At 41.1% G+C, this 24,146-nt stretch overlaps 1 protein-coding gene across 1 annotated transcript; it reads right to left on the reverse strand.

The window, feature by feature from the left end:
• Positions 1 to 20,966: 20,966 nt before the first annotated feature.
• On the reverse strand, positions 20,967 to 23,163 carry LOC113020722 (transcription factor Sox-8). The gene is made up of 3 exons (XM_026164924.1): positions 22,505 to 23,163; positions 21,875 to 22,110; positions 20,967 to 21,781 (listed from the first exon to the last, which is right to left on the reverse strand). The coding sequence occupies exons 1-3, from the start codon at positions 22,918 to 22,920 to the stop codon at positions 21,033 to 21,035; spliced, it is 1,401 nt and encodes a 466-aa protein (XP_026020709.1). The 5' UTR covers positions 22,921 to 23,163; the 3' UTR covers positions 20,967 to 21,032.
• Between the last annotated feature and the right edge of the window lie 983 nt (positions 23,164 to 24,146).

Here is a 24,146-nt window from a genome sequence, read left to right on the forward strand (position 1 = left end):
AAGCTCTCTGTTCTGCCATTTCCTGACTGTAGTCTTGGCAGAAGAGGAAAAAACGAGATCAAAGATAATGTGGAAGCAAATAATAAAAGTCCTAATCGGACTTCCACGTGCAGGAAAGGTGTTAATACATGTGCATATCAATTGAAAATGCATCATGTGCCAAACCGAGAACACTGAGATTACAAAGAAATTTATCACACTGCACATGGGAAAGCACTCAGATGTTCTTTCAAGAACTATTCAGCTAAAATATGGTTTTATTCAGCGTTTGCATGCATTAAAATATTTTTCTAATATGCTTTCTAAATACTTAAAGAGTGTTAATTCCAGCTCAACTACTCGTCATTTCACAGGGTCAGAAAACTTGCATATAATGTGTTCCTATTACACTGTATATATGTTATTCATGATGTCTTATTGGGAAGAAGAAACACACACACACGCACACATATATGTATGATGTCTTTTTAAAAAACATATATGTTTAATTTAATTAAATTTTTTTACATTTTAGATATTCTATATCGCGGATACAAGCGGCAGAAATGAGCTTCCTCCGAAGGGTGGCTGGCCTCTCCCTTAGAGATAGGGTGAGAAGTTCGGCCATCCGGGAGGGGCTCAGAGTAGAGCAGCTGCTGCTCCACATCGAAAGGAGCCAGCTGAGGTGGTTCGGGCATCTGACAAGGATGCCCCCTGGGCGCCTCCTGGGTGAGGTGTTCCAGGCATGTCCCACCGGGAGGAGGCCCCGGGGCAGACCCAGGACACGCTGGAGAGATTATATCTCTCGGCTGGCCTGGGAACGCATTGGTATTCCCCCGGATAAGCTGGAGGAGGTGGCTGGGGAGAGGGAGGTCTGGGCCTCTTTGCTTAGGCTGCTGCCCCCGCGACCCGGCCCCGGAGAAAGCGGATGAAAATGGATGGATGAATGGATGGATGGATGGATGGATGGATATTCTATATATCATATAAAAGTTACCTTGCAGAATGCGGTTACCAAGCTCTAATACAAAACCAATGGGGCAAAACACGGGAGGGGAAGAGAGTTCACCAAGTTGTAGGTGGTGTTCTCAATCCAGTTTCATCCAGTCAAGCAGATCCAAACCATGGGCTACTGTTGAGCTTGCATTTCATTTATTTCCACTCAGTGCTAACAGATGGATTCCTTACTGGACAAGACATAAAGCCACATTGTTTTCACTGGCCTCCATTACGCACTTGAGACCATTAATATATTTTTTTCCTACCTCACTAACATCCTTCACACAGAGGTCCCACTGCCCTCCACTGGCACATGTGTGTGTCTGGCAGAGTCCACTAATTCAAAACACCTCATCGTGGTTATTTTGCTGTGGCATTAAAAGGAAATGAATTTCTCTTCAGCACAGAGAATATGCCTCTTTCCCTAAGGGTGTTTTGTGCCAGGGCTCTTTTTTTCGTTCCTTTCGAGATCCATTAAGGGCACAAATGTAATACAACTGAATATGTCTGATTGATAAGAGGGCTGTCTGTGTACTTTTTTTAAGATACAGTCTTATAATGCATTTCTAAAAGCAAAAGGAGCACTCCAGTGGCTGAGCGTGGATAAGGGCACGGTGAAATTGAAATAGAAAAAAAAGACTTTAATAAGCACAGGAGAGTTTAAGGTCGCTGCGAATGTGCTTGTTCCTCTCTTAGCGACAACTACACAACCAAATTTAATTTGCTTGTAGCTTGCCGGTACAGACACTGGGTCACAGGGTGAGCTCCAAAAAGTCCTTCAACCTGAATGGCCAACAATTTCTCATCCCAGGGCATCCGATACTGCTAGATATTGGTCATGGTTGAAGGATGAGACCTTCAGTTTAAAAATCCAAACAATTAGTAAGTAGTGCCTCGTTTTATTTTCTGGGTTTTCTTGAGCCATCAATCAGTCCATCACACACCGTCTTTGTTCCACAAAACATTGATGTATACCAAACAATACAACCATGGTGGACAAACTGTGACATGACAGGACATGTGACATCCCATCCCATCCCATTCCAACTAATAATTTATTAGTTAGTAGTTGATCAGGTTACCCTGGACCCTACCTTAGTTAAGCTGAGGCCTTGGTCTGTCAATATACAGGACTATGCTGAATATGTGACTGGGTACATTAGCACCTTTGTTGACAATACTGTGCCCACCACACACGTCAGAAAGTTCCCCAACCAGAAGCCTTGGATCAACAGCAGGTATGACACATGCTGTATACTCGGTCTCTTGCATTTAGATCAGGCAATGAGACAGAGTACAAAGCTGCGAAGTATGGACTGAGGAAAGCCATTACAGCGGCTAAGAGGCAGTACAGAGAGAAGCTGGATGGCTTCTACTCTTCTGCTGACTGCGGGTGGATGCGGCAGGGCTTACAGCACATCACAGAGTACAGGGCCACCATCAGCACCATCAGGTCTGCAGTCAGTCTGCTGGATGACCTCAATTGATTCTACGCCCACTTCAAGACCCTCCAGACCTCCCAGACCTTCCAGAACCCCCAGGTATGCCTACGCCGGTGTAGTGTAGGTAACACTCGGCCTACACCCCACCCTCTGTGACTGGCTACAGGACCTTTTGACTGGCAGACCCCAGTCCGTCAGGATTGGCAACAGGACTTCAGCCAGCATTAGTACTAACACTGGCATTCCACAGGGTTGCATCCTCAGTCACATCCTCTACACCCTGTACACCTACGACTGTTTCACCTCCAATAGGGATAACACCATACTAAAGTTCGCGGACGACACTGCAGTGATTGGTCGCATCATTGGAAGAGATAAGCGGCTTATAGGAGACTGGTGTCATGGTGTGAGGACAACAACGTCACCCTCAACACTGATAAAACAAAAGAGATGATATTGGACACAAGGAAGAGGAGGAGGGCTCACCAGCCACTGTTTATCCAGGGGCTTGAAGTGGAGAGGGTGAGCAGCTTTAGATACCTGGGCGTCTACATCACTGAGGACCTCACCTGGACTACAGCTGCATTGTGGAGAGCACCCTGACCAGCTGCATCTCTGCAGCATGGTGCGACAGCACTACTGCTATGGACCGCAAATGCTTGAGGAGAGTGATAACAACTGCGGAGAAGATCATCAGGACTCCGCTGCCCTCTCTGCAGTGCATCTACCATCGCAGAGTCCAGAGGAGAGCTGCCTCCATCCTCAACGACCCCACACACCCCCATCGCAGACTGTTCACGCTTCTGCTCTTGGAATGAAGGTTTAGAAGTGTGAAATCCAGAACATCTCGACTCAACAACATCTTCTTCCTCACTGCTATCAGACTCTTGAACAGCCGACCTATTTTTAACAGTAGGAATAATTATTGCAGGTCATCTCACAAATGAACTAGCATATTAAGCTCATAGCTCTTTTGCACATAAATCTATTTTGTCTCCATTTATTTATTCATGCTATTTGTATTTTATCTATTGTACATATTAACCGTCATCTGTGTGTGCACAGCAGAGAAAAAATTTCATTGTACAGAGAAATGCTTTTCTTGGTACACATGACAATGATATATAATGTATATCTTGGTCTCAGCCTCAAGAGCTTCCTATGATGCACTAGGTTTTTTCTCCACTCGCCTCTTTTCATGCTTTATGTGTTTTTGCACAACTTTCCATTTAATCATTAACTATTATGAATCTCAGTCTTCCTGGTTCTGTTGGAGGTTTCTTCCTGTTAAAAGGGAGTTTTTTCTTCCTACTGTCGTCACGTGCTTGCACCAAGGGGGTCGTCTGATTGTTGGCATTTTCTCTCTAGAATTTTAGGGTCTTTGCTATACAATATAAAGTGCCTTGAGCTGACTGTTGTTGTAAGCATAAAACTGAATCAAACTTAACTGAAATGAGTGTTAGCATATTTGTCACACATCTGTTGCACTGAAGCATGTTCAAATGGCATCTAATGGCTGGAACCAGTGGGAGCAATAACTATAAAACAACAGGAGGTCAGCGAAGCATCTTAACTAAACACTTATCAAACATTTGAAACTGATTTATTTTGTGATGACCAGACATAAAGAAAATATTCAATGGGTGATTAATTATGCCTTTGGCACACCTCATGTACATTTAGTTGAAGTCATAGAGCAACGTGATATTTTCTGTGTTTCACTGATGGGTTCTGCTTGAGCGTCAGTTGTCCGTCATTCACTGTGACTCATTTTGCTCCAGGCTAAAAAAAAGACAAGAGAAACCTGTTGAAGCATAATCCTAATGTCTTCTTGTGCTTGGAAAATCATTTTAAATTGATTAATTTCTCCCTAACCCCTGTCCAAAATCTGTAGCAAGGGAAAGGATAAAAGGTAGAGATTTTAGTTGACTTGTATGAAAGGATCGCCAAGCGGCGGCTTAAACATTATATCCACTTTATCGTCAAAGTGAACTATGCAGTGTTCTCAGTAAAGATTCTAAAGGACAAGATAAGAACAGCTGGAGTTATTGGACTCTAGCAAGTTTAATAAGTTAATTCATACCGGTGACATTATGCCCCCCCCCCCCCCCCCCCCTCTTTGGACACTGCCTGCTTTTTAACTCATCTTGAAAAGATGGATGGAATTGTGAATGTAGAAAAGTATCACCGCTTTACAGTAAGTGTCAGGAAAGTGTCTGATAGAGCAACAGCTCGATTTTTCAGGATAACAGTGATTCCAAACACTGGGCCATATCATACCGTTCACGGTAACACCGGTATAATGTTGGGCAACGATAAGAAAATGAAATATCGCGATAGAATATGGGTAAAACGCGCATGTGCAGTGCCTTTTATTTCATACGCACATGGCGGGAAAAGCATGGCGGAGAATGAGAAGGGCAAAAGCGGATTGTTGAATGAAACGGATGAACCAGAACTGGTTTGTAAAAATGCTGCAACTTCATTGGTGTGCAACTGATTTAGCTTTCGTCCGTCAGATACACAACAAATATCTGACGGACGACGGTCATATCGCCCTGCTCTACTGCCGGGAAGTAAAAGCATACCTGGATTGAAAAACACAGACACTACCATGAACTGGCTTCCCTAAAGCCCAGACCTCAACATTAATGAAGCAGTGAGGGATCATCTCGATAGAGAATAGAACAAAATACAGCCAGCACTCAAAGACGCCCTTCAAGAAGCCTAAATAACAATTCCTTGAAACTCAAGTTGGTACCAGTCATTTTGTGTCAACAGCAGTTATTTTGTCTGTCATCTCTACAGTTTGATGATTTTTAATTTTATGTCCATCCCTTGGTCAACTTACCATGCTTTTCATGTGTATGCTCCTGTTTGTGTTTGGAAATTTCACATACTTCATACTGGCGCATGAGACACTTTGAGCCTCCTAAAATGATAGATCTGTTAGGATTAACTTAGTTTTAGAATCATCTTGAACATACTAAGGAGTTTTGTAAATAGTGGACAAAATCACTACATTCAATCTAAAGTATTCAGATTATTGTTTCTCTTCCATTAATCTTTCACAAGGACTAAAGAACTAAAAGATTTTGGGGTTTATGACTTGTATTGTGTGTATGCACATGTACATAAGAAATATAATAAAATGCAGCAGACACAAAAGTACTTACTTAGCAGTTCCAGTAAGGTTTGAAATGGAAACTGCACATTGATATGGATTTTTAGAACAAAATATAATGATTCAGGCTTTTTTGTGTTATTTTAAAATGTGTATGTGTGTGTGTGTGTGTGCGTGCGTGCGTGCGTGCGTGCGTGCGTGCGTGCATGTGTGCGTGCGTGCGTGTGTTACATCTTCAGTGGAACTTGTATCAACCACACTGCAGGAGGTGTGTTGATTAGCAGGTTTTTGCCATCTTGGATCCTCTTTAGATTCATTTGTAGGTCAGTCATGTTTGTGCCTGCTCCATTCAAGAACCCTCTTATAAAAGCAGAAACTGGCAAATTGGGGAATCTCAGTGTTGTCTAAGAGGCCACAGAGTGAAGCAAAGAAAGGCGAAATGGCATTATGAGGGCATGCAACGAGACACCCAGTCATCAATGAGAGCTGCCACAGTGAACTATGACACTTTTTCAGTGTGTTACTCCCTGTTCTGGTCACACCTCAAAGTTAAGGTCAGTCACACCTATTATAGACACTATTATGACTTGTGGCAGGAAAATGCACGGATAACTGCATCATGTTTCAGGGTTACTTAAGTTTTCAGCTTCACAGTAGCAAACATTAGATAAATTGGCCTAATCCCTGCTACGTGCTCTTTGTGTGTTCCTTAAACTTGATTTTTCAACCAGAGTCCCAAAAGTCTGAGGGTTTTGTGCCATGTCCTACCTGTTTCCTTGGACTGCACTCTTCTGTACAGAGCCCTCTGATGTGGTCTCTGGAATCTGTTGGAGCCACTCTTCCAGCTTGAGGTTTGCCATCCCTAACACTTCCATGACCACTGGGATCACTTTGGACTTTGCTTTCCACATCTGCTCCGGTTATTCCTTCACCCTCTGATACTTCTCTATTTTCTCATGCTCCTTTTTTGTAGTGTTGCTGTATCCTGAGAATGCCACATCTGTGTTCTTCTGCTCCTTTTCAGCCACTGCTATGTCTGGTTTGTTGACCACCAGCTTCTTCTCTGTCTGGAACTTGAAGTCCCACAGGACCTTAGCTCTGTTTAGTGAGGTCTTCCATCTGCAATTGGGCATTTCTAATCCATATGTGACACAGATGTTGCTGCTAACTATCCCAGCCACTTTGTTGTGCCTTCTCGGTGTATTGAAACTAAGACTCAAGGAAACCACACCGACAGAAGTGCACATGAAATGAGAGATGAGGGAGGATGCGACAAAGAACAGAAGCAAACTAAGGCTTTAAAAACACAAAAGATTAGAACAGATTAGAGCGGAGTGGATTCAGAGTGAACCGAATCTAACAAATTATACAGGGAAAGCAAAACTGAATATAATGCACACAGAATGAGGGACTATCAAAATAAATCAGGAAGTAACAGAAACACAGACTTGATACAAAGACAGAAAGGGAACCAAACACAGAGGTAAGACAGTCGTCATACAGTAGACACTAAGGATAAAACACAAACAAAATATTAGGACACACTGGACATAAAAGCCAACAAAATAATAAGGAAAATAAGTATTAGAAGCAAAGACATGCTCAAGCATTACAAAATAACATAATACTCAAAGGCTAAATGAAGAATTTGGTAATAAATCAGATCATAAATTCAAAGGACTTCATCATGAGTCCACAAGAACTAGGAACGCTGGGTCAAAAGGCCCAAGATCATGACGCTAACATCCTTTCAGACTTCAATGATTTTGTCTTTCTGCCTTGTTCTCCACATGGGGCATTCTGCTTCAGTGCTTGATCTTGTACCCAAGAGTCTCTAGGATTATTGTGGCAGAGGCATATATGAGTTCACTGGTTTCTGTTATACTAGCATTGAGAATGGTGAGCAGAGCTGTGTTCATGTCTGCAAGCATCTCCTCTGATGGAACTGTCAGCTCAGTAGATGCATCTGTTATTCCAGGTGGTCATTTAGTTCAGTTAAACTGCTCTTTTTTTTTCACCAGTGTCTGCTCATCATGTCCATACTGGTCGCTATTGTTCCCATTGTACTGTAGCATCTGGATCTGCAGCTTCAATAGGTTTCTTCTGCTAATGTGGTGCACTGAACTATAACACCTCCACATCCTCAGTTCAGTAGATACTTATTCCAGGTGGTTGGGCATTATCTAATTCAGTTGCACTGCTTTCTTTTATATATAACTTTTGTATTTTATATATAAAATAACAGTGTGTCTCCATGTCAACAAATGCTGTTGCTAAGCACACTGTGGTATAAGAGCACATTAATACCTTTTCTGTTCATCCCCCTGCTCTCTCTTCTTCTCTTCTCACTGAACTTGTCTGGCATCAAAAACTAAAAAACAACAACTACAACTAATTTTTGTATTTGTTAATAGTAGTATGAATTTTAATGCAATCTGCAACAGCTCAGAGGAGCCTGGACAGTGCAATGCATTTTAGAAATTGACATATATTTATATTCAGTTTTGGTTTATTTAACTGCACTTTCTTTTAGATTGCTACAGGAATGAGGCACTAGTCTGATCATTCACAGGGCTGATACACAGATACAAATAAGCACAAGTGAACACAAAGAAACATACCTGATGTGCCGTGTTGCTGGCTTTTCTTTAAATTTTGTTTAAACTCAAATTTTTAAGGCATATCATGACTAACAGCCAGTTGATTGTCTTAGGTGAAACAACATTACATTTCTGCATATGGTACATTTCCTCATATACATCAAACCCATGTTCTTCTAATGACCCTAAGACATACAGTCACTTCCAGTTATATTTCTATTAAACTCATTAGTCTACTCTAATTGTGATCATCCTCTGTTCTGGTCTGGAACTCGATACTAAACTTGATCGAGACCCACCAAGCTCTCACACCTCCAAATCTTTTTCTTTATTTTATTCTGCCATCCTGTCCATTTAAACAAACAAGTGCAATGTGAGTGGCATCTGTGTGAACCAGACTGTTTTGTCTCAGCTCTTATTGGAAGCTTTGCCGTGTCTGGTTAGAGGGAAACACCTTTATTTCACCCATTTTAAAAATTAACTGACTTCAGACACATGAATTAAACAAAGCGCTAAATATCAAGACTTTTTCTGCATTCTCTAGAATCAAATAACAAAATAATAATAAACAATAAATAATAACAGCAATTTTTTTCTTTTATCTTTTTAAAATTCTCTACAGTAAAGCTCACCTGGTGACATTTGACCTTATATTCGGTGAATTATGGTTGTGATGGAATTCATACTAACATACTAATGCTTTATTTTTAATCCTGTCTAAAAGTATTCATCCCCTTTACCTGCATTAGTATTAGGGCATATGTTATTTACAGTTTATGTATTTTAGCATACCCAGAGTCTGTTGCAGAAGTTCTAGAAGTGTCTAGAGAATTCCTGGTGGGCTAAAAATTCAAGGGAGTTAGTAAAAGCACTTCCAATTGATAGTACAAGGACATCTGCCTCCAGTAAGAAGACAGAGGTAAGAGATGACCTCAGGTCATGTATTCTAGATTGTATTATCAAAACAGATTGGGGTAGGACTCAATAAGCATTTGCTTCCTCCTACTCCTTTTCCAACAGTAAAGGTTTTTGTTTTTTCCATGCAAATAGTTTTTCTCTCACTGATTTCATGTTTATTTTGATTTTTTATATGCCTTAAAGCTTGATGCTTACATGTTTGAAATAAAGATTTGGTTGACTGATGGTGTTTCCAAGAATCTTCTGGGCTACAAACCCATATCCAAGCAATTCCAGGCCACTGAAGGTATAATCCAATGAATCACTGGATGTTCACTAACAAGGTAGGGGCCAAAATTCATGTGTTGAATTTTGTTAGGTGATTAACTACAAGAATTTAAAGGCTGTAACTGCAAATAAATGTGTTTCCACTGGTCAATAAGACAGTGTAAATAGATCTGAAGATTCGTTTTTTGTAAATATGTCAAATAAAATACAAAAGTTATTTAAAAAAACGAAACCTCATGTCATTCTTATATTTATAAGAATTCATTTGATTTGTCAAAAGAAAGAAAGAAAGAAAGAAAGAAAGAAAGAAAGAAAGAAAGAAAGAAAGAAAGAAAGAAAGAAAGAAAGAAAGAAAGAAAGAAAGAATAATTTGGGACATAATTGCAGGTATGGGGCATTTGTAATGTGTGTTTTTGACCACTAAGTGGAGCAACAGATCCCAGAATCAAAATAATTGCTTTAAAGTGCTGCAGTGCCATCATGTGGTGACCTGCTTCCTTTCAACAATCTGTCTTGGTGCCAGTCATCTTTATGGAAATACATGTATCATTTACAGCATACAGCATGCTTATGTAAGTGATTACATTGTTGTGAGAGTTAAGCCAAATATTTGCATGAACTGAAGTTTTATTTTACATACGTAGGAGAGGGTCATGTTACTCAGCGGCGACTGGTTTCTGTGGTAACAGGAAGAACAGGTGGAACATAGACTCCTCTTTGGGGAGGAATCTTCTCCAAAGCAACTCATACCACCTGTGCGTCTTAAATTTTCAAGTGAAAAGTGATGATGACACGCAGAGTCCCCAGTTGCAGTTCTGTAAGTTGATCATTTCGTTGGCTTGATTCCACTTTCCCCCTTGTTAAAAAGAGTTCCGAGGTGGGTCAACAGTTTTAACTGTTACAAGAGACTCTGCATCTGCTTCCTTTTCTGGTTGGATTAAATGTGCTTATGATAATTCTGGGATTGTAGGATGGTGGATAAACTTAGCATGCTTTAGAATGAAGTAGAATGAATATTTGCACAATTTAATTATTTCAGGTAGGACGTGCAGTCAAATAGCAGCAGCTATGAGGGGGATCTGTGGGAGATTATCTTGGCCCTCGTGCTACAAGTAAATAGGTTGAGCCTCAGCTGTTGTTATGAACTAAAGACCTGGGTGACTGGACAGCTGCAAGGGCCAAGAAAGCAAAAGTTCTTACTGCACAGAGCAGTTGTCCTCTGTTGGGCTGCTGAACGTTATGATAGCACACAAAGAAAGTGAGAGGAGAAAGCTTTTGACCCCCTGTGATCACAGTCACATATAGATTTGCACACATCAATAGGAAATAGACAACAAAAGAATAAAAACAGCGTTTGGGATCAAAATAAAGCATGTCTCCTAATAGTAAAAACGGTTATATAGCGCATTAAATCTTGCACAAATGCCACTTTGCTGAAATAAGATTTGTAATAGTAAGCTAAACGTATTAACTTTGGAGATTTGATTAAACCAGCATGTGATATGCATGCATCTTCCCTTCCTGTCAGACGCAGTTTGATGATATTATACGACTGCGGTTTATTTTTTTTACTGAGATGGACCGTAGAACACAAATTACGGGGAAATCCCCTCAATGTTCCAGCCAGGATGCGGCTTGTTTGCTGTCAGGTGCCCTGGAGCGATTTCAGAGCAAAACTGGGAACAGGGAGGGGAGATGGGTAGAGCAATAGAAAGTTTGGCATGAAAAGCCAGTGATACCTTAGTGATGATGATGCCAGTGCACCTTGTGATGAAAGATCATGAGTGATATTTGGAAAGTCCCTGCAGGGCAAAAAGTTTACACAGCAAAGACTATCTATCTTTACCTTGGGGGGGAAATAAGCATCACATTTTAATCATCTTTTGCTTATCTTCACTTTGTTTTTGCTTTTTTTGTTGTTGATTTTTTATGTTTTGATGGGACTGTTCCCTGGGCAGAGAGGGTGACTGAGCTTCAGGCAGAGGGAGTCTAGAATTATGGGCATCTGAAAGCTTTTCTGGACTGGGTTCAAGAAGTGCTGACGAAGCAAGACTAAACATCGCAAACCACAGTTGAAAGATCTGCACATGTGCTCGCACCCCCTTCTCCACTCCTGCCACCCCAGGATTAGCCCTGGAAGAGCAGCTACATTTACATGTGTGCAAACACACTCACTTGCTCACTCATGCGCATGCGTATGCGCCCTATAATTGGAAAGAAAGAAGCAAAGCTTAGAGAGAGGGGTGTCAAGTGTGATGGGAAAATGAAAGAAAATGCAGATTCTTTACTGACCACAACTACTGCTGCAGCATAAATAAAGTAAGCAAAACCCATTTGCAGTGGGATCAAGTATGTGGGCCCAAGAACAAAGTGTACATTAGTCTTTATTTTGATAAGTAACAAAACCGTGAAGCGCAATATTTTTATTGAAAAAGATTGCTGTGGTGAGATTAAAATCTTAAATGGGTTTATGAAGGTACTTAACCAAGAAAGAAAGAAAGAAAGAAAACAATGACTTTACTTCTTGGCGCTAGTTTAGAGAAATTTTAATAAGCAGATGCATTTATTTACACTCTACCTAGACTTTAATTGCCCAAAAGGATCAGCCTGCCTGGCATATTTACCTACAGCTGTTCTCAATGCTGGCTGTTATCAAGCACAGCTACATTATCATTATTATTATTATTTCTTATTTTTTTATTTTTTTTTATATTTTCCGATTTCTTATGCTTTCCAAACAATACAGATAATCTGAGAGCCTATATTATTCTTTAAAAAAAAAAAACATTATTACATTAAATTTTCTGCTTACTCGAGTGATTTCATCCATTATTGCGAGGATTTCTAACCTCCAGTAACCTTCCCTGCAGCAATGAGAGCACCTCTTCTCAGGGATATCACACAGCAAAACAGGGAAAGGTCTGTTTTAACAAAAACTGACCCTCCCAAACTACAGATCATTTTTCACAGTTGATCAAATAATCCCTGCACATCATCCTACCCCACTTCCAGCACTCCCAGACTGTGAAGTGCTCGCTACCTGTGTGTTTCCTTGAAGCAGGGCAATGCTTGAGTCTTAACTTACATGAAGGGTGATGATAATAATATATGCTAGCTCAGTATAAAGAGACTTGAGTCAAATTAGCAGGAGGATAATCAATATCTGTCCAAAATTACAGCACAGTTGCTTTCTAACCAAATCAAAAGACTGAAAACAGTGGACACATGAGCTAATGTCATACTGTATGGCTGAAATATAGTTTTAGCGACACACACCATACATGTTTCCATTAGAATGTTTTAGTCTTCCAGCTCATTCCACCTTCCAAAAACCATAAAACATTTAGGCAGCAAGTGGGGCAATGTACCACCGAGTCCCCAGTCTATATAAGGGGTCAAAGTTCAAGCTCATTAGCTGCTACAGTTAATAGTCCCTCCTGCTGGCTAAAAGCACCCTCCTCGGCTCAGTCTTCTTTTTTTGTCTTTCTCATGTGTTTGTCTCAGGCTACTAAAATTTGACACAGGCATTGCTTCGTAGCCATGTGACATCATGGCTCTGTCATTAAGACAAATGGCAAGTTTCATTTCTTTTCTCTCTCCTAATGAAGAGTGATGTAGCTCAGTGGGTTGTGACATGTGACCACGAGTGGGGTGTAGGATGACAATGGAGTGTTGTGGAGAAAACCAAGACCTTTCCCTTTAACTTTTGGCTGGAGAACTGAGAAGATACTGATGAAGGAGACTTTTATCTTTGGTCATGGGGGAATTTTAGCCCGCAGCTTCATCAGAAGTGAAATTTAAATCATTTTATTGAATCTTTTGGTGTGTCTTTTTTATAAACACACAACAAATGCCACTTAATGGCTGTTCAACCAGGCAGACATTTGATCCTTTTTGAAAACCAGCCGGCCTATTATACAGGCTGCTGCTTCTGACTCTGGATTTACCAACTGAATGCTAACCTTGTGCTTATTCCCAGCATTCCTGTAAAGTCAACAAGGCGCCGTCAAACGTCATTGTTGTTTCTCTATGAAATATCGTGATTGTAATAGTCGCTGAGCTCTGACTGTTGTCGTTGCTGAGTTTCAACGTGGGAGAAAAAGAAGACCAAAGCAAACATTCAGGAATACAGGAGTAAAGAACGGAGGGCTGGAAACCACAGAGTGTAGTCTCATCCCTGTCCTGTGTTACTGGCTGTTTGTGGTCAAGGTTTGCCTTTCCAGATCCAAATTCCACCTTTAAACATTTACATACAGTGAGTCATTTCTTCCTCCTTGTACGACTAACGCTGAAAAGCACCAAGTTTGGAGTGTCACACTGGTGATGAGCTAGCAAGATCGTAAAGCGTGTGTGTCTTCTGCCCTATAACATCTCTTCCTCAAACAGCAAACAGGCTGATCTCATTTTCATTCATGCAAATCACCCTCTGCCTCTGCTGCTCCAAATATAACGCATTTGCATTGAGCAGCATTTGGCTGCTGCAGTTAAATCCGACTGCTGGTCTCCAGCACAGGAGCGTCATCAGATGTGACGCGGTTAGAGCACCTTAAAGTCACAGTTCAGGGTCTTTGCATCCCTTTTTGTCTGTGAGAGCAAGCATCGGTCAGGGACCCAGTGTCGGGTTGGAGGCGCCAGAGCATTGCGCAGCGGGTGACCTCTGCAACCACGGAGGTTTGCTGCTTTCACCATAGCTCAACCATAATGAACTCTGCAAACCACTAAAAGGTTAAGGCACTCGCTCACGATACATGCTCAGAGTTCCTTAAGCCTTGCTGAGGCTACAGTAGGAAAAGGGGTATCAAACCACAGAAAGTATTGCTTTAAGCTGTAGCTGTGTTTGTTGCAGTACCGTTGTGTTTGTGTGTTGACCAAATGCAGATGATCAAGTTCTCCGGTTTGGTGTCAACCAAACCTAAACTTTGATAATTTTCTGTTGCATAACAGGAAACCCCATAGTGGGGAGGTAAGAAGGTTCATGATTCATATTAGAGAGGATCTTTTTGATGCTACCCACTCTTGCAAGTAGATAATAATCTCAATAATTTATATCAGGTTTTATGCTTATTCTTTGCAGGTGTGTGAATGGAAAAAAACAAAATAGCAAACAGAGAAAAGGAAAGGTTGAATGAATCCTGGAAGGTTTTGTCATTGAATGCATGTCTCACTATGCATTCAACGTGAGAAACCTGTTTGGAGACGGTTGCTGTTAATACAGTGTGTAGTTCACTTGGAAGCCGAGGTAGGGAGTGCTGTTCACTGTGTGAGGACTGCGATAAGGTGAGAGAGAGCGGTGTACATACCCTTTTCAGCCACTCGCTTTTTAGCTCCTCACACAACACACCTCTGGCCTCATATTGTTTTATTCTTTGACAATAGATTCAGTTACATAATGAACCCCATCCATATCAAAGGCTGAACCAAGGGTAGACTGGCGTGGCTCCAAGCCCACTCAGAACAGGCCCAAACCACATGGGAGAACAAACTCTTCCCTATTTTTTCCTCTCCCTCCCCGCCTACCCTGCTCTTTGTCATACCACAAGCGCTATCAAGTGTGAGAGGACAGACATGTGTTGCTGATCATATGCATAATATATAAATATTGCAATGGTCACCTAATATGTTGCGGTGTACTTTCCATTTCACTATAGGCCCATAAACCAGAAAAACTGTGGCAACCAAGACATGATTTTAAAATGCATTCCTCATGGCACTGCAGTACAGCCATGTGAAAGCTGCAGGCTTATGGGGAATATTAGTGCTAGCTGGGTAAATGGGTTTTGATGGGCTCTGCTGGTTGTGTGTGAATCGCCATGTTTTGCTGGGCGTCAAGATTTGGTGCTCCCACAGAGAGCACTCACACACAGCTCTGCCAACACTAAGCAACATTTAAAACTCTGGTCCTGCTGTCCCTGCTGCACCTTCTGCCAAGCAGCTCTGCAAATAACAAGAGAAATTTTTTTTTTTCCTTCTTCTTTCTACCTGAGAGTTTCCGTCCTTCTGTCCGCTTCCTCTGAATTCTTTTCCCCCTCTCTCTTTTCGTAGACCGCCGACTTCTTCTTTCCTTTTCACTCTCTCCTCTTGTTTTGTCTCTACCTCAACCACCTCTCCAAATCAATAGCATTAAAATTTTATGGCAAATGTTCCTCCCACACCCGACATTCCGGGGTCTTGCTGGTGGCTCAGTCTCTCTCCCTCTCTCCCTCTCCTCCGTGTCACTGGTAACAGAAGAGTGTAACTTGTGTGGGTGTTGGGGGCTGTGGGACTGGGCAACAATGCAAATTGGGAGGGGGGGAGGCGGGGGATAATTCATCATCCTTAATTATATCAGCCAGAAAATAAATTCCCTAGTTGGCATGATAATTTTGTATTAACCATTGATTACAATTAAGTTCCTGCGTATGTCACTTTAAATGACAGAAAGCTCTAAATAATGTTTATAATAACATTTTTATGGTAGCTTATATAAAAGGGCCATAATACAATAAATCAATACATCTACAAAATAATCTACATGCAGAAGCAGAAGATTTGCCATAAGTTAAACTTTAATTTTGCATATTTTAGAAATGTTTTGTCAACCATTAAAAGTTGTTTCATTGAGACAGTAAACTCACTCACAGCATGGGACTCAGGATGCAGGAAAGGAAAAAGGTTTAGATGAGATAACTTCAAGTAAAGATGGAGAAAGTACATGATGATGGAATGATTCCATAGTTCAACAAAAGCAGAAAGCTGTGACAATGAAAACACAGCCTCAGTTACTAATCAACAAGTCTTAAAGCTGTGGAAACAAGATGAGCAGCTATGCTGCCACCCCATTCACAATTGCGATGTGCCAAGAAAAGTGAAAAGGAGAGAACAAATGAAAAAAGAAAGTGAAAGACTGTGGACAACTGTTCAGGGAACAGAACATGACCAGATGTCAAACTGTTGCTGTATTTTTTCACATTTCTTTATTTCTTAAAAAAAGGAGAATGTTCCACCTGTGGTAAAAGATATCACTAAGAGAATTTCAGAGGGCTGATAAAGCCCAATTTTAATAATATCTTTTTCATTATTTTGAATAATATCTAACCTTTTTTATCCTTTTATCAGAATTAGAATTTGTTGTTTTTTCCAAATGTGAAATTCATAACAGGAGAAAGTTTTATTAATCAGAAAAGTAGTAAAAGTAACCTGACATTCTCTGACTCTCCTGGTGCAGTAATCCCTCCCATCTGGCGCTCCAGGCAGGTTGAAACAGACACAGAATTATTTGCAAATACTTTTAGACCCAGGTCTGATTATCTTTTCAGTAAACAACCGTAATCAGACACTCCATTGAGACATTTTTACTTCAGAATGGTTTTTTTTTCTTTTAATGCCCGACTAAAGAATAGATTAAAAAATTTGCGATTAAAAAGTTTTCAAAGAGCTTAATTTACTGATCCTTCCTAATTTACCAAGAAACATTCCAGTACCTAAACTGCAACTTCATAAACATTTAAAAAAATGTTTTTGAATTTCAAACTTCTGTTCTTTTTTTTCTGTACTTATTCTGTTCTCGGTTGAGTAGTTGCAGCATCAAAAAAAGAAAGGTTGAAGTAAGCATTGCCGGCCAATCTTAGGTGACCTTGGTGGAGCCGGCATCAATTTAGTGCCATTTAGAAAACCTTAGTGTTGGCACTGTACCTTCTTCAATTCCTTTCTGCGCTGGCACATCTGTGAGGAATTGGGGAAGTTAATGTTGGTTCTGTCTGCCACTCTGTTTTACTTGGCCTGGCGATCCCAACAAACACAGGACACACCAATAATAAAATAGATTCCTCTATTTAGTGAGAAAAACAGGGAGACAAGACCGAATAAGCCACGGGGAATCGTTTACTTGGGTGGAGCTGCTAAAGTTTAGTTGAAATTGTTTGTTTTGGAAGCAGCGTGAGTTACTGAAGTAAACAAGAGAGCCCGAGAGCTTTTCTTTAAAAACATGTCATATGCCATCTTGACTTAAACTGGTATATGCAAATACGCAGCTGATGTAAAATTCACAGTAAAATAAACTCAAGCAGCGTGGCTCTGTCCTCAAGTCTTAGAGATAATACCTGATTTTATGACAATGATAAATAAATTGTTGTGAAAGCAAAATGTAATAAAGGGGTTAAAAATACATAACTTAATCTGCCCTATAACTCAATTCATTTTTATCATTTTGTGTAGGAAGTATATTTGCTTAGTGTGCAAGGCAAGAGAAAATGCCATCAGTGATGAGGTATGAGATAAATGCATGATTAAGATTTGGAGAACTTAAAAGAAACTCAGTACATCAATTGGAATGAGGCTAGGCAGATTGGGCGGCGGGCAATAACCGTGCTTTATGTCCACTCCATTTCCCTTGCAAATCAGCCTCACATTCTTAGGGTTTTCACAGTTCCCAGCTCCCCTTTTTCCCTCCCCCAAAACATGCCCTGAGTCAGCCAGGCTCATTAGGCAGGATGAGACTATTACCAGGCGAGTTATCCCAGTCTGAACAATGGGATGCGGTCAGGTGGTAGAAGCACCAGTTTCACTCGTTTCATCTTGCTTTCCCCTCATGTCCCCTGGGTCCGAGACCACGACTTCGACTTTGGCAAATAACGCTCTTCCTCCATCAACAATTAAGTTGACAGCTGGAATGCAGCACAGACTCAACACTGCAAAATGAATGTGCATTATATTTTATTTTCATTTCCAGTTCCTGCATGAATGCGCATGTGGACTGACAGGGTTTGTGTCAGTGTGCGCACGAGGATATCTGCATGCTGTTGAGCTATTTTTGTGCATTAAGTAGGTTGGACACATACCTATGAACTGCTTTTACTGAAAGCTCTGATTGCGACACAAAACTGTTCCACGCGATTTCCTTTTTTGGTTTGTTTATTAATTCGGTATATTGTGCTAATGTAGCTCGCAGTAAAGTTCCCCGCTGCACTTCACTTTTTCAGTTATTTACAGTAGGGCTTTTCAAGAGGCCCAATCAGAAACAGTGGACAAGTTCCAGGGAAACAGGACCCAAGCACCCTGAAGAGCCTTTTTGCCTCACTTTTATTCACTCCTGTTCTTTCTCAAGAGTTCCTCCTGAAAGTATTTGGCAAACACTTGTGAAAAAAAAAAAGAGTTTCAGGGAAGAAAAACAACAAGTCGTTCTTGAGCCACCCACACCCCATCTGCTGTGGTATTATCTTCTTTTATTATCTACAGATTATGTGCGCTGATATTATTTCTGCAGTTTGGTCTGCTGGTCATTGTGGTTGTTGTTCTTGTTGTTTTTTGTTTGTGGAGCACTGTGATATGAGACAGCGACGGGGAGAGGAGGGGTCCTCCACCATGTGCATCTAATCGTCCATTCAGGACCCTCTTAATGGCTTGTCAGTTCCCCTTGCCCTTCCATTTTCTGTCCAATTAATTCCTTTCTAGCTGTCCGGATAAAGGGACACAATGGGGCCCCTCCACAGCATAATGAATCATTAAAATTCAGCAGCGCGGCCCTGGCACTTGGCTTCTCCCTGGGCTGGTTAGGGACGGCTGCTTGGCATGCATGCCAGGGCCAACTTAAGCATTCTACCCACTGGACCAGCGTAGATAGGATCTCTCACCATTTCTCTCATTTATGGTTTATTGGGAAAAAATCATAAATATATATTTGTGAAGATAGCTAGTCTGATATATATGACTACAGGCACATATGAAATGCTGGAAAAGGTTCTGTCCAAAGGTTCTGAAAGTGGCATCAGTAATTATAATAAGATGCTTTTTATGGTTTTTGTTTTTACATATAACATTACACGCTACGTTTAAATTTCAGAATAAAGGCTCATGAGTTCTTAAAGCAAAATATTATTTTTGTTATTTATGTAAACACAATTCAGCGCATGATCGGAGCACAATCCAATTAGATTTACTGTGAAGGGATCACAGGGAAAATAATGACTCTATAAAAGTCTCACTGCAGCTATAGCAAACAGTACAGATGTTAGACAAGGAGTCTAACAGCTGGTGTTCGGCGAAAAGGCAAACCCAACAACACGGCGTGCTTCTGTTCAGTTAATTCTTTTTTTTTTTTTTTCAGTTTTTTTGTTGTTGTTAAGAACAAAAACATCGGAAACCATATGTGAATCCAAAAAGGAAGGACGAATACAAGTATCAACAAAAAGTTTTTTATTAAAAAAAAAAAGTCAGCGCATGAGTTAGCTGTGCATGTGCGAGTGAAACTCTAGTTAATAGAACAACAATTCTTTTCACAGCCTCTCTCAAAAACTGATACACCATAAAGATACAAAACACAGTTCTGCGGACAAAAGCATGATTCTCTGTACGTTTCACATACAGCATGTCACACAACATTACAAACCAAGGCTGTAAGGAATGATATCAAATTAAGGACATAGCCAGAAGCAAGGTAACTGTTGGAGTCTCTGGTGTTGATTACCGATTGTGTGCTGCCCGGAGTTTGTTAATAATTCCTTGTCATATAAAAATACTGACAATAAGCATTAGAAGGCACAAAAATGTTTTATGCGACTGCAGCAGTGAGTTGGCACTTAATGGTTGATGATAAACTGGCAAATACTCGCATACTTAATTTCACTTTTAAACCCTAAATTCTCTTATTTGAGAAAAAGTTAAAAGATGAATTTCGGTTTAAAAAAAACAAACGAACAAAAAAAACGTATAGTTTGTGTCACGGGTTATATATGCAACTTTTTCCCAAGGAAATGACTCGCGCATGCATGTGCATGTTTGACACCACATTATCTCCCTGACACACCAACGCGGATGCATGTACGTAGACGAAGTCTTGTGTTGTCCATCGACATATACACGAGATCCAGCTGACATGTCACTCAGAGTGTGCGGTGTTATTTTACCCCATTTCCTTTAACCCTAGATCATGACTAATCGCAATTTGCCAAGCATAGATTTCAGACACCTGTTCTGTCCTGTGCGAGTCTGTTGGTCCCATCTGTTTGTGTGCAACTTGGAATGGAGATGTTTCTGGAAAAATTGGTCTTTAACTGAATAATATCAAACACGGCACTTGTACCACCTTATTTACCTAGTTTTCATTGAAAGCCAAACAGTACTCTAAATAACCAAACCCACATTATATGTGTTCATCTACTTAAGAACAAAACCAAATAATGCATGAACATAAATAGATATAAGACTTTTATGCCAAAATGACACTAGATTCATAGGAGCCAGTTATTTAAGACTGATCCACTGATGCAAACAGTGTGCGGCGACATGGCTCTGGCCGTTAAGTGTTACTGAAAATGCACATTATAGGTCATGTGTACATTGACAGAGTTTGGCCAAACCATTTCAGTCCTGCACGATTCAGCGTCAGGCCTTTTCTTTACCTCAAGTGTGCACACACATGCAATCTTTAACTGGAAAGAAGGGTGTACAGGATGTAGGCGTAGGCGATATGTCCTCATGGAGGAGTCTGGCTCACCAACAACACAATTTCTCTTTGTGTAAAAAGTCTGTACAAGTGTGTTTTCGTCGCAACAATAGAACTCTGTATAAAATCAGCAGGCACTTTTTTCTCTTGTCTGTCTCAGGTTCAAATGGTCACATTTAGCCTACTAGCCCCTACGCACACTACTTCGTCTCCTCCTTACTTCCTTCGTTAGTAGCGCATCGATCTGAATGAGTCTCCAGTGCGAACGGGCTGTTTCTGTACTCTTAAGGTCGAGACAGTGTGGTGTAGACCGGCTGGTCCCAGCTGGATGCGTTGGGGCTGTGAGGAGGAGCCATGGACAGACTGTTGAGGATTGGGCTGCTATAGGGCCGCCTGGATGAATGGAAGTAGGGATACTGATAAAGGCTAGAGGGATAGCTAGAGTAAGGGTTGTAATAGTTGGAGCTCTGAAGGTCAGTATAGTCACACTGGGAGCTGGAGAAAGAGGAAGCGGCCGAGGCAGCTGATGTGGCTGATGTGACACAAGCCTGGCTACTGTACGAGCCGTAATCAGAGTGTGAGGGCGAGCCGTGAGAGTGCTCGTTGTAGTGGCTGGGGCTCAGTTGCTCTGTTTTAATATGGAGACGGTGCTGGCCCACCTCACCGGTGGAGGGAGAGGAGGAGGACATGGAGCTCTTTCGGCTCCATGTTGACCCGTTGCTGCTTGTATGGCTGTATGAGGAAGTGTAAGCGCTGCCAGGCAGTGGAGCCTGGCTGTGGCTGTGGCTGTGGTCTGAGGAGCCTGAGGCGTGGCCATTGAGCGGGAGGTACTGGTCAAACTCGTGAACGTCAAAGGTCTCCATATTGCTGATGACATCAGTGCTGAGCTCAGAGATGTCTACATTGCTGAAGTCAATGTTTTGCCTGCTGCTGTCAACAAGTCGACGGCCTTCATGTTTCAAATCCTGCTTCACCCCATGGTGGAGGTCTGTTTTAGGAGTAGTGGGTGGTGTAGGTGGACCATGGGGCTGCCCTGAAAAAAAAGATGTAAATCAGAAATGAAGGTTTGCCACTTCAAACACAAAATTATCTCAAGAATTAAACAAATTAGCCGCAAAGTACATACCTGCATGGTCAGGATGGTGGTGTCCGTCACTCATTCCTCCCAGTCCTCCCATCCCTGGTTCAGCTTTGTACATGTGATGAGCCAGTTCTGCTCCAGAATCTGAGTCGCTCTGGCCTGGTTTCACATTCTTCCGTCTTCGAGGCTGGTACTTGTAGTCTGGATGATCTTTCTTGTGCTGAACTCGAAGCCTCTCTGCTTCATCTACGAATGGCCTCTTTTCACTCTCTGAAAGCAAGCTAAGGTAGAAAAATAAATAAATAAAATCGAGAAAATTATTGAGCTGAAGTAAACAAAGACACAGTTGTTAAATTTAAAGTTACTTTAGCGTTTTTGTTTCCTAGAAAAACGTCGAGAAAAACACGCACTAAAAGATGTTTTCTGTCTTGGTTTGTTCAAAAAATCTATTTATTTCCAAATCATTTCACTAAACACAACAAAAAAAAAAGCGTTACAATATTAGAATCATGTCCGTGTTCAAAACTCCAGCCACAGCGTCTCGGTGACCTGAGTGTCCTTTTGTTTTTTTTTATGTTACTTTACACTTACATAAAATATTCTTGAATTTCTCTACACCCCAATCTACATACATAAATATATATAATTTTATTTGAAATATACATTTTTTCTTACCGCCAAAGTTTCCCCAGGGTCTTGCTCAGTTCTGCGTTGTGCAGGTGTGGATACTGATCCGCGAGCTTTCTGCGGGCCGCTTGCGCCCAGACCATGAACGCATTCATGGGTCTCTTGACGTGAGGTTTACTCTTCAGGGATCCGTTCCCTCTCACGGGCATTGGTACCAAGGACCAGTCGTACCCCTTTAGGACCTGAGAGACGGCATCTCGTATACACGCAGGGAACCTTTCATCATCTTCGGAGTCCAGTTTCTTGCCCAAACCGGCGAGCAGGGATCCTTGACCATCGGAGCCTGTCGGCGAGGACGGAGCATCGGAGTCGGACTCGTCCTGGGACATGGAACTGTTTGTACCCGATGGACTGCATGGCTGGTCACCGACACACTTGTCATGCTCCTCCGTCATTTTTAACATTATTTGTTCAGTCCTTTGGAAATGAAAATTCAGATGTTGCCACTGAAGTTCAAGCCTTCACCAAATTGGCCAGTGCGCTTTTGCGCGCGTTGCGCCAAAGTAAATTCCTTTAACAGTTTCAGTCAGTGCGAGCCTGTTGTTTTTCCCCCGCTTTCCTGTTTGTTTGCCTTGTTGTCCCGGGCTGTCGTGGAGGGGGGTGATGTCGTGAAACTTGTGGTTCTCACTGTGAACTGAAGTGCTGCATGTTAGAGCAACTTGAGTTGGAGTTTTAAAAGCGTCACTCCACCTTCGGACTCTGGTTGGCTGGAACAAATCGCTACTTTCTCCTCATTGGTTCAGGATCTATGTGGGCTTCATTATGATAATGACTTTTTAATCGGTGGCACAATTCTGTTTTTGTTAATTTATTCACGAGGTGTGACAAGCAGATATTTCACAAATTGCGCATTTCTACAATTATTTCTGAACTCAATATGAAAAGCATCTTCATTGTGTTAATGTCAAAATAACCTGACACATTTTGATTGTATACTTTATGATACAGAGTTATATTTTTTTTATTATGTACTGAGATAACATAACAATAAATAATATTTCTATTTCTATCATATTTATTCAGATCGATCATCAAAAGGTGTTGCATGCACAGAGTAAAAAGAGAACTTTTGTATAATCTGACAAAAACAATAGTATGAGGCGCTCAAAAATGTTTTGAAACGTGGAATAGCTCAAAAAAATCTTACTTGGCATATTACATCAGGTCTGACAGACTCTCCAGTCAAATTCACAGCAATAGGGTGACACCCTCCACAAGATTCAACTAATGGGTTTTTCTCTTTCTTTTTGCATAATACATGTGCTCTTTTGAAACTCATGCAACAATATTTTTAGCGCGATCACCACACGATACTCAGCCTTTCAGATCTTTTTATTTAAATTACTTGTCTCCACACGAACTTATAGGAAAAACTAAATTTAAATCTAAACAAATCATGATGGCTGTGAAGCCCAAGTCTCATCCCAGAACACACCAAAAACAAAGGTTAAAAAGTTTGATAATAAACTGCAGCCCAACTGCAACTATTTGACAAATGCTCCAACTTTAGAGACGGAAGTTAACGTGTCCTGTTTGTTTGTGATCCATAATTCACTTCTCATCTCCAGTGAAGCATGCTTTTTACGACACAGAAGATACTGAGAGCAGAGAAGATAAGAGTGTAGATTGA

Source organism: Astatotilapia calliptera, chromosome 4, assembly GCF_900246225.1.
Source record: "Astatotilapia calliptera chromosome 4, fAstCal1.2, whole genome shotgun sequence".
Lineage (NCBI taxonomy): Eukaryota > Metazoa > Chordata > Actinopteri > Cichliformes > Cichlidae > Astatotilapia > Astatotilapia calliptera.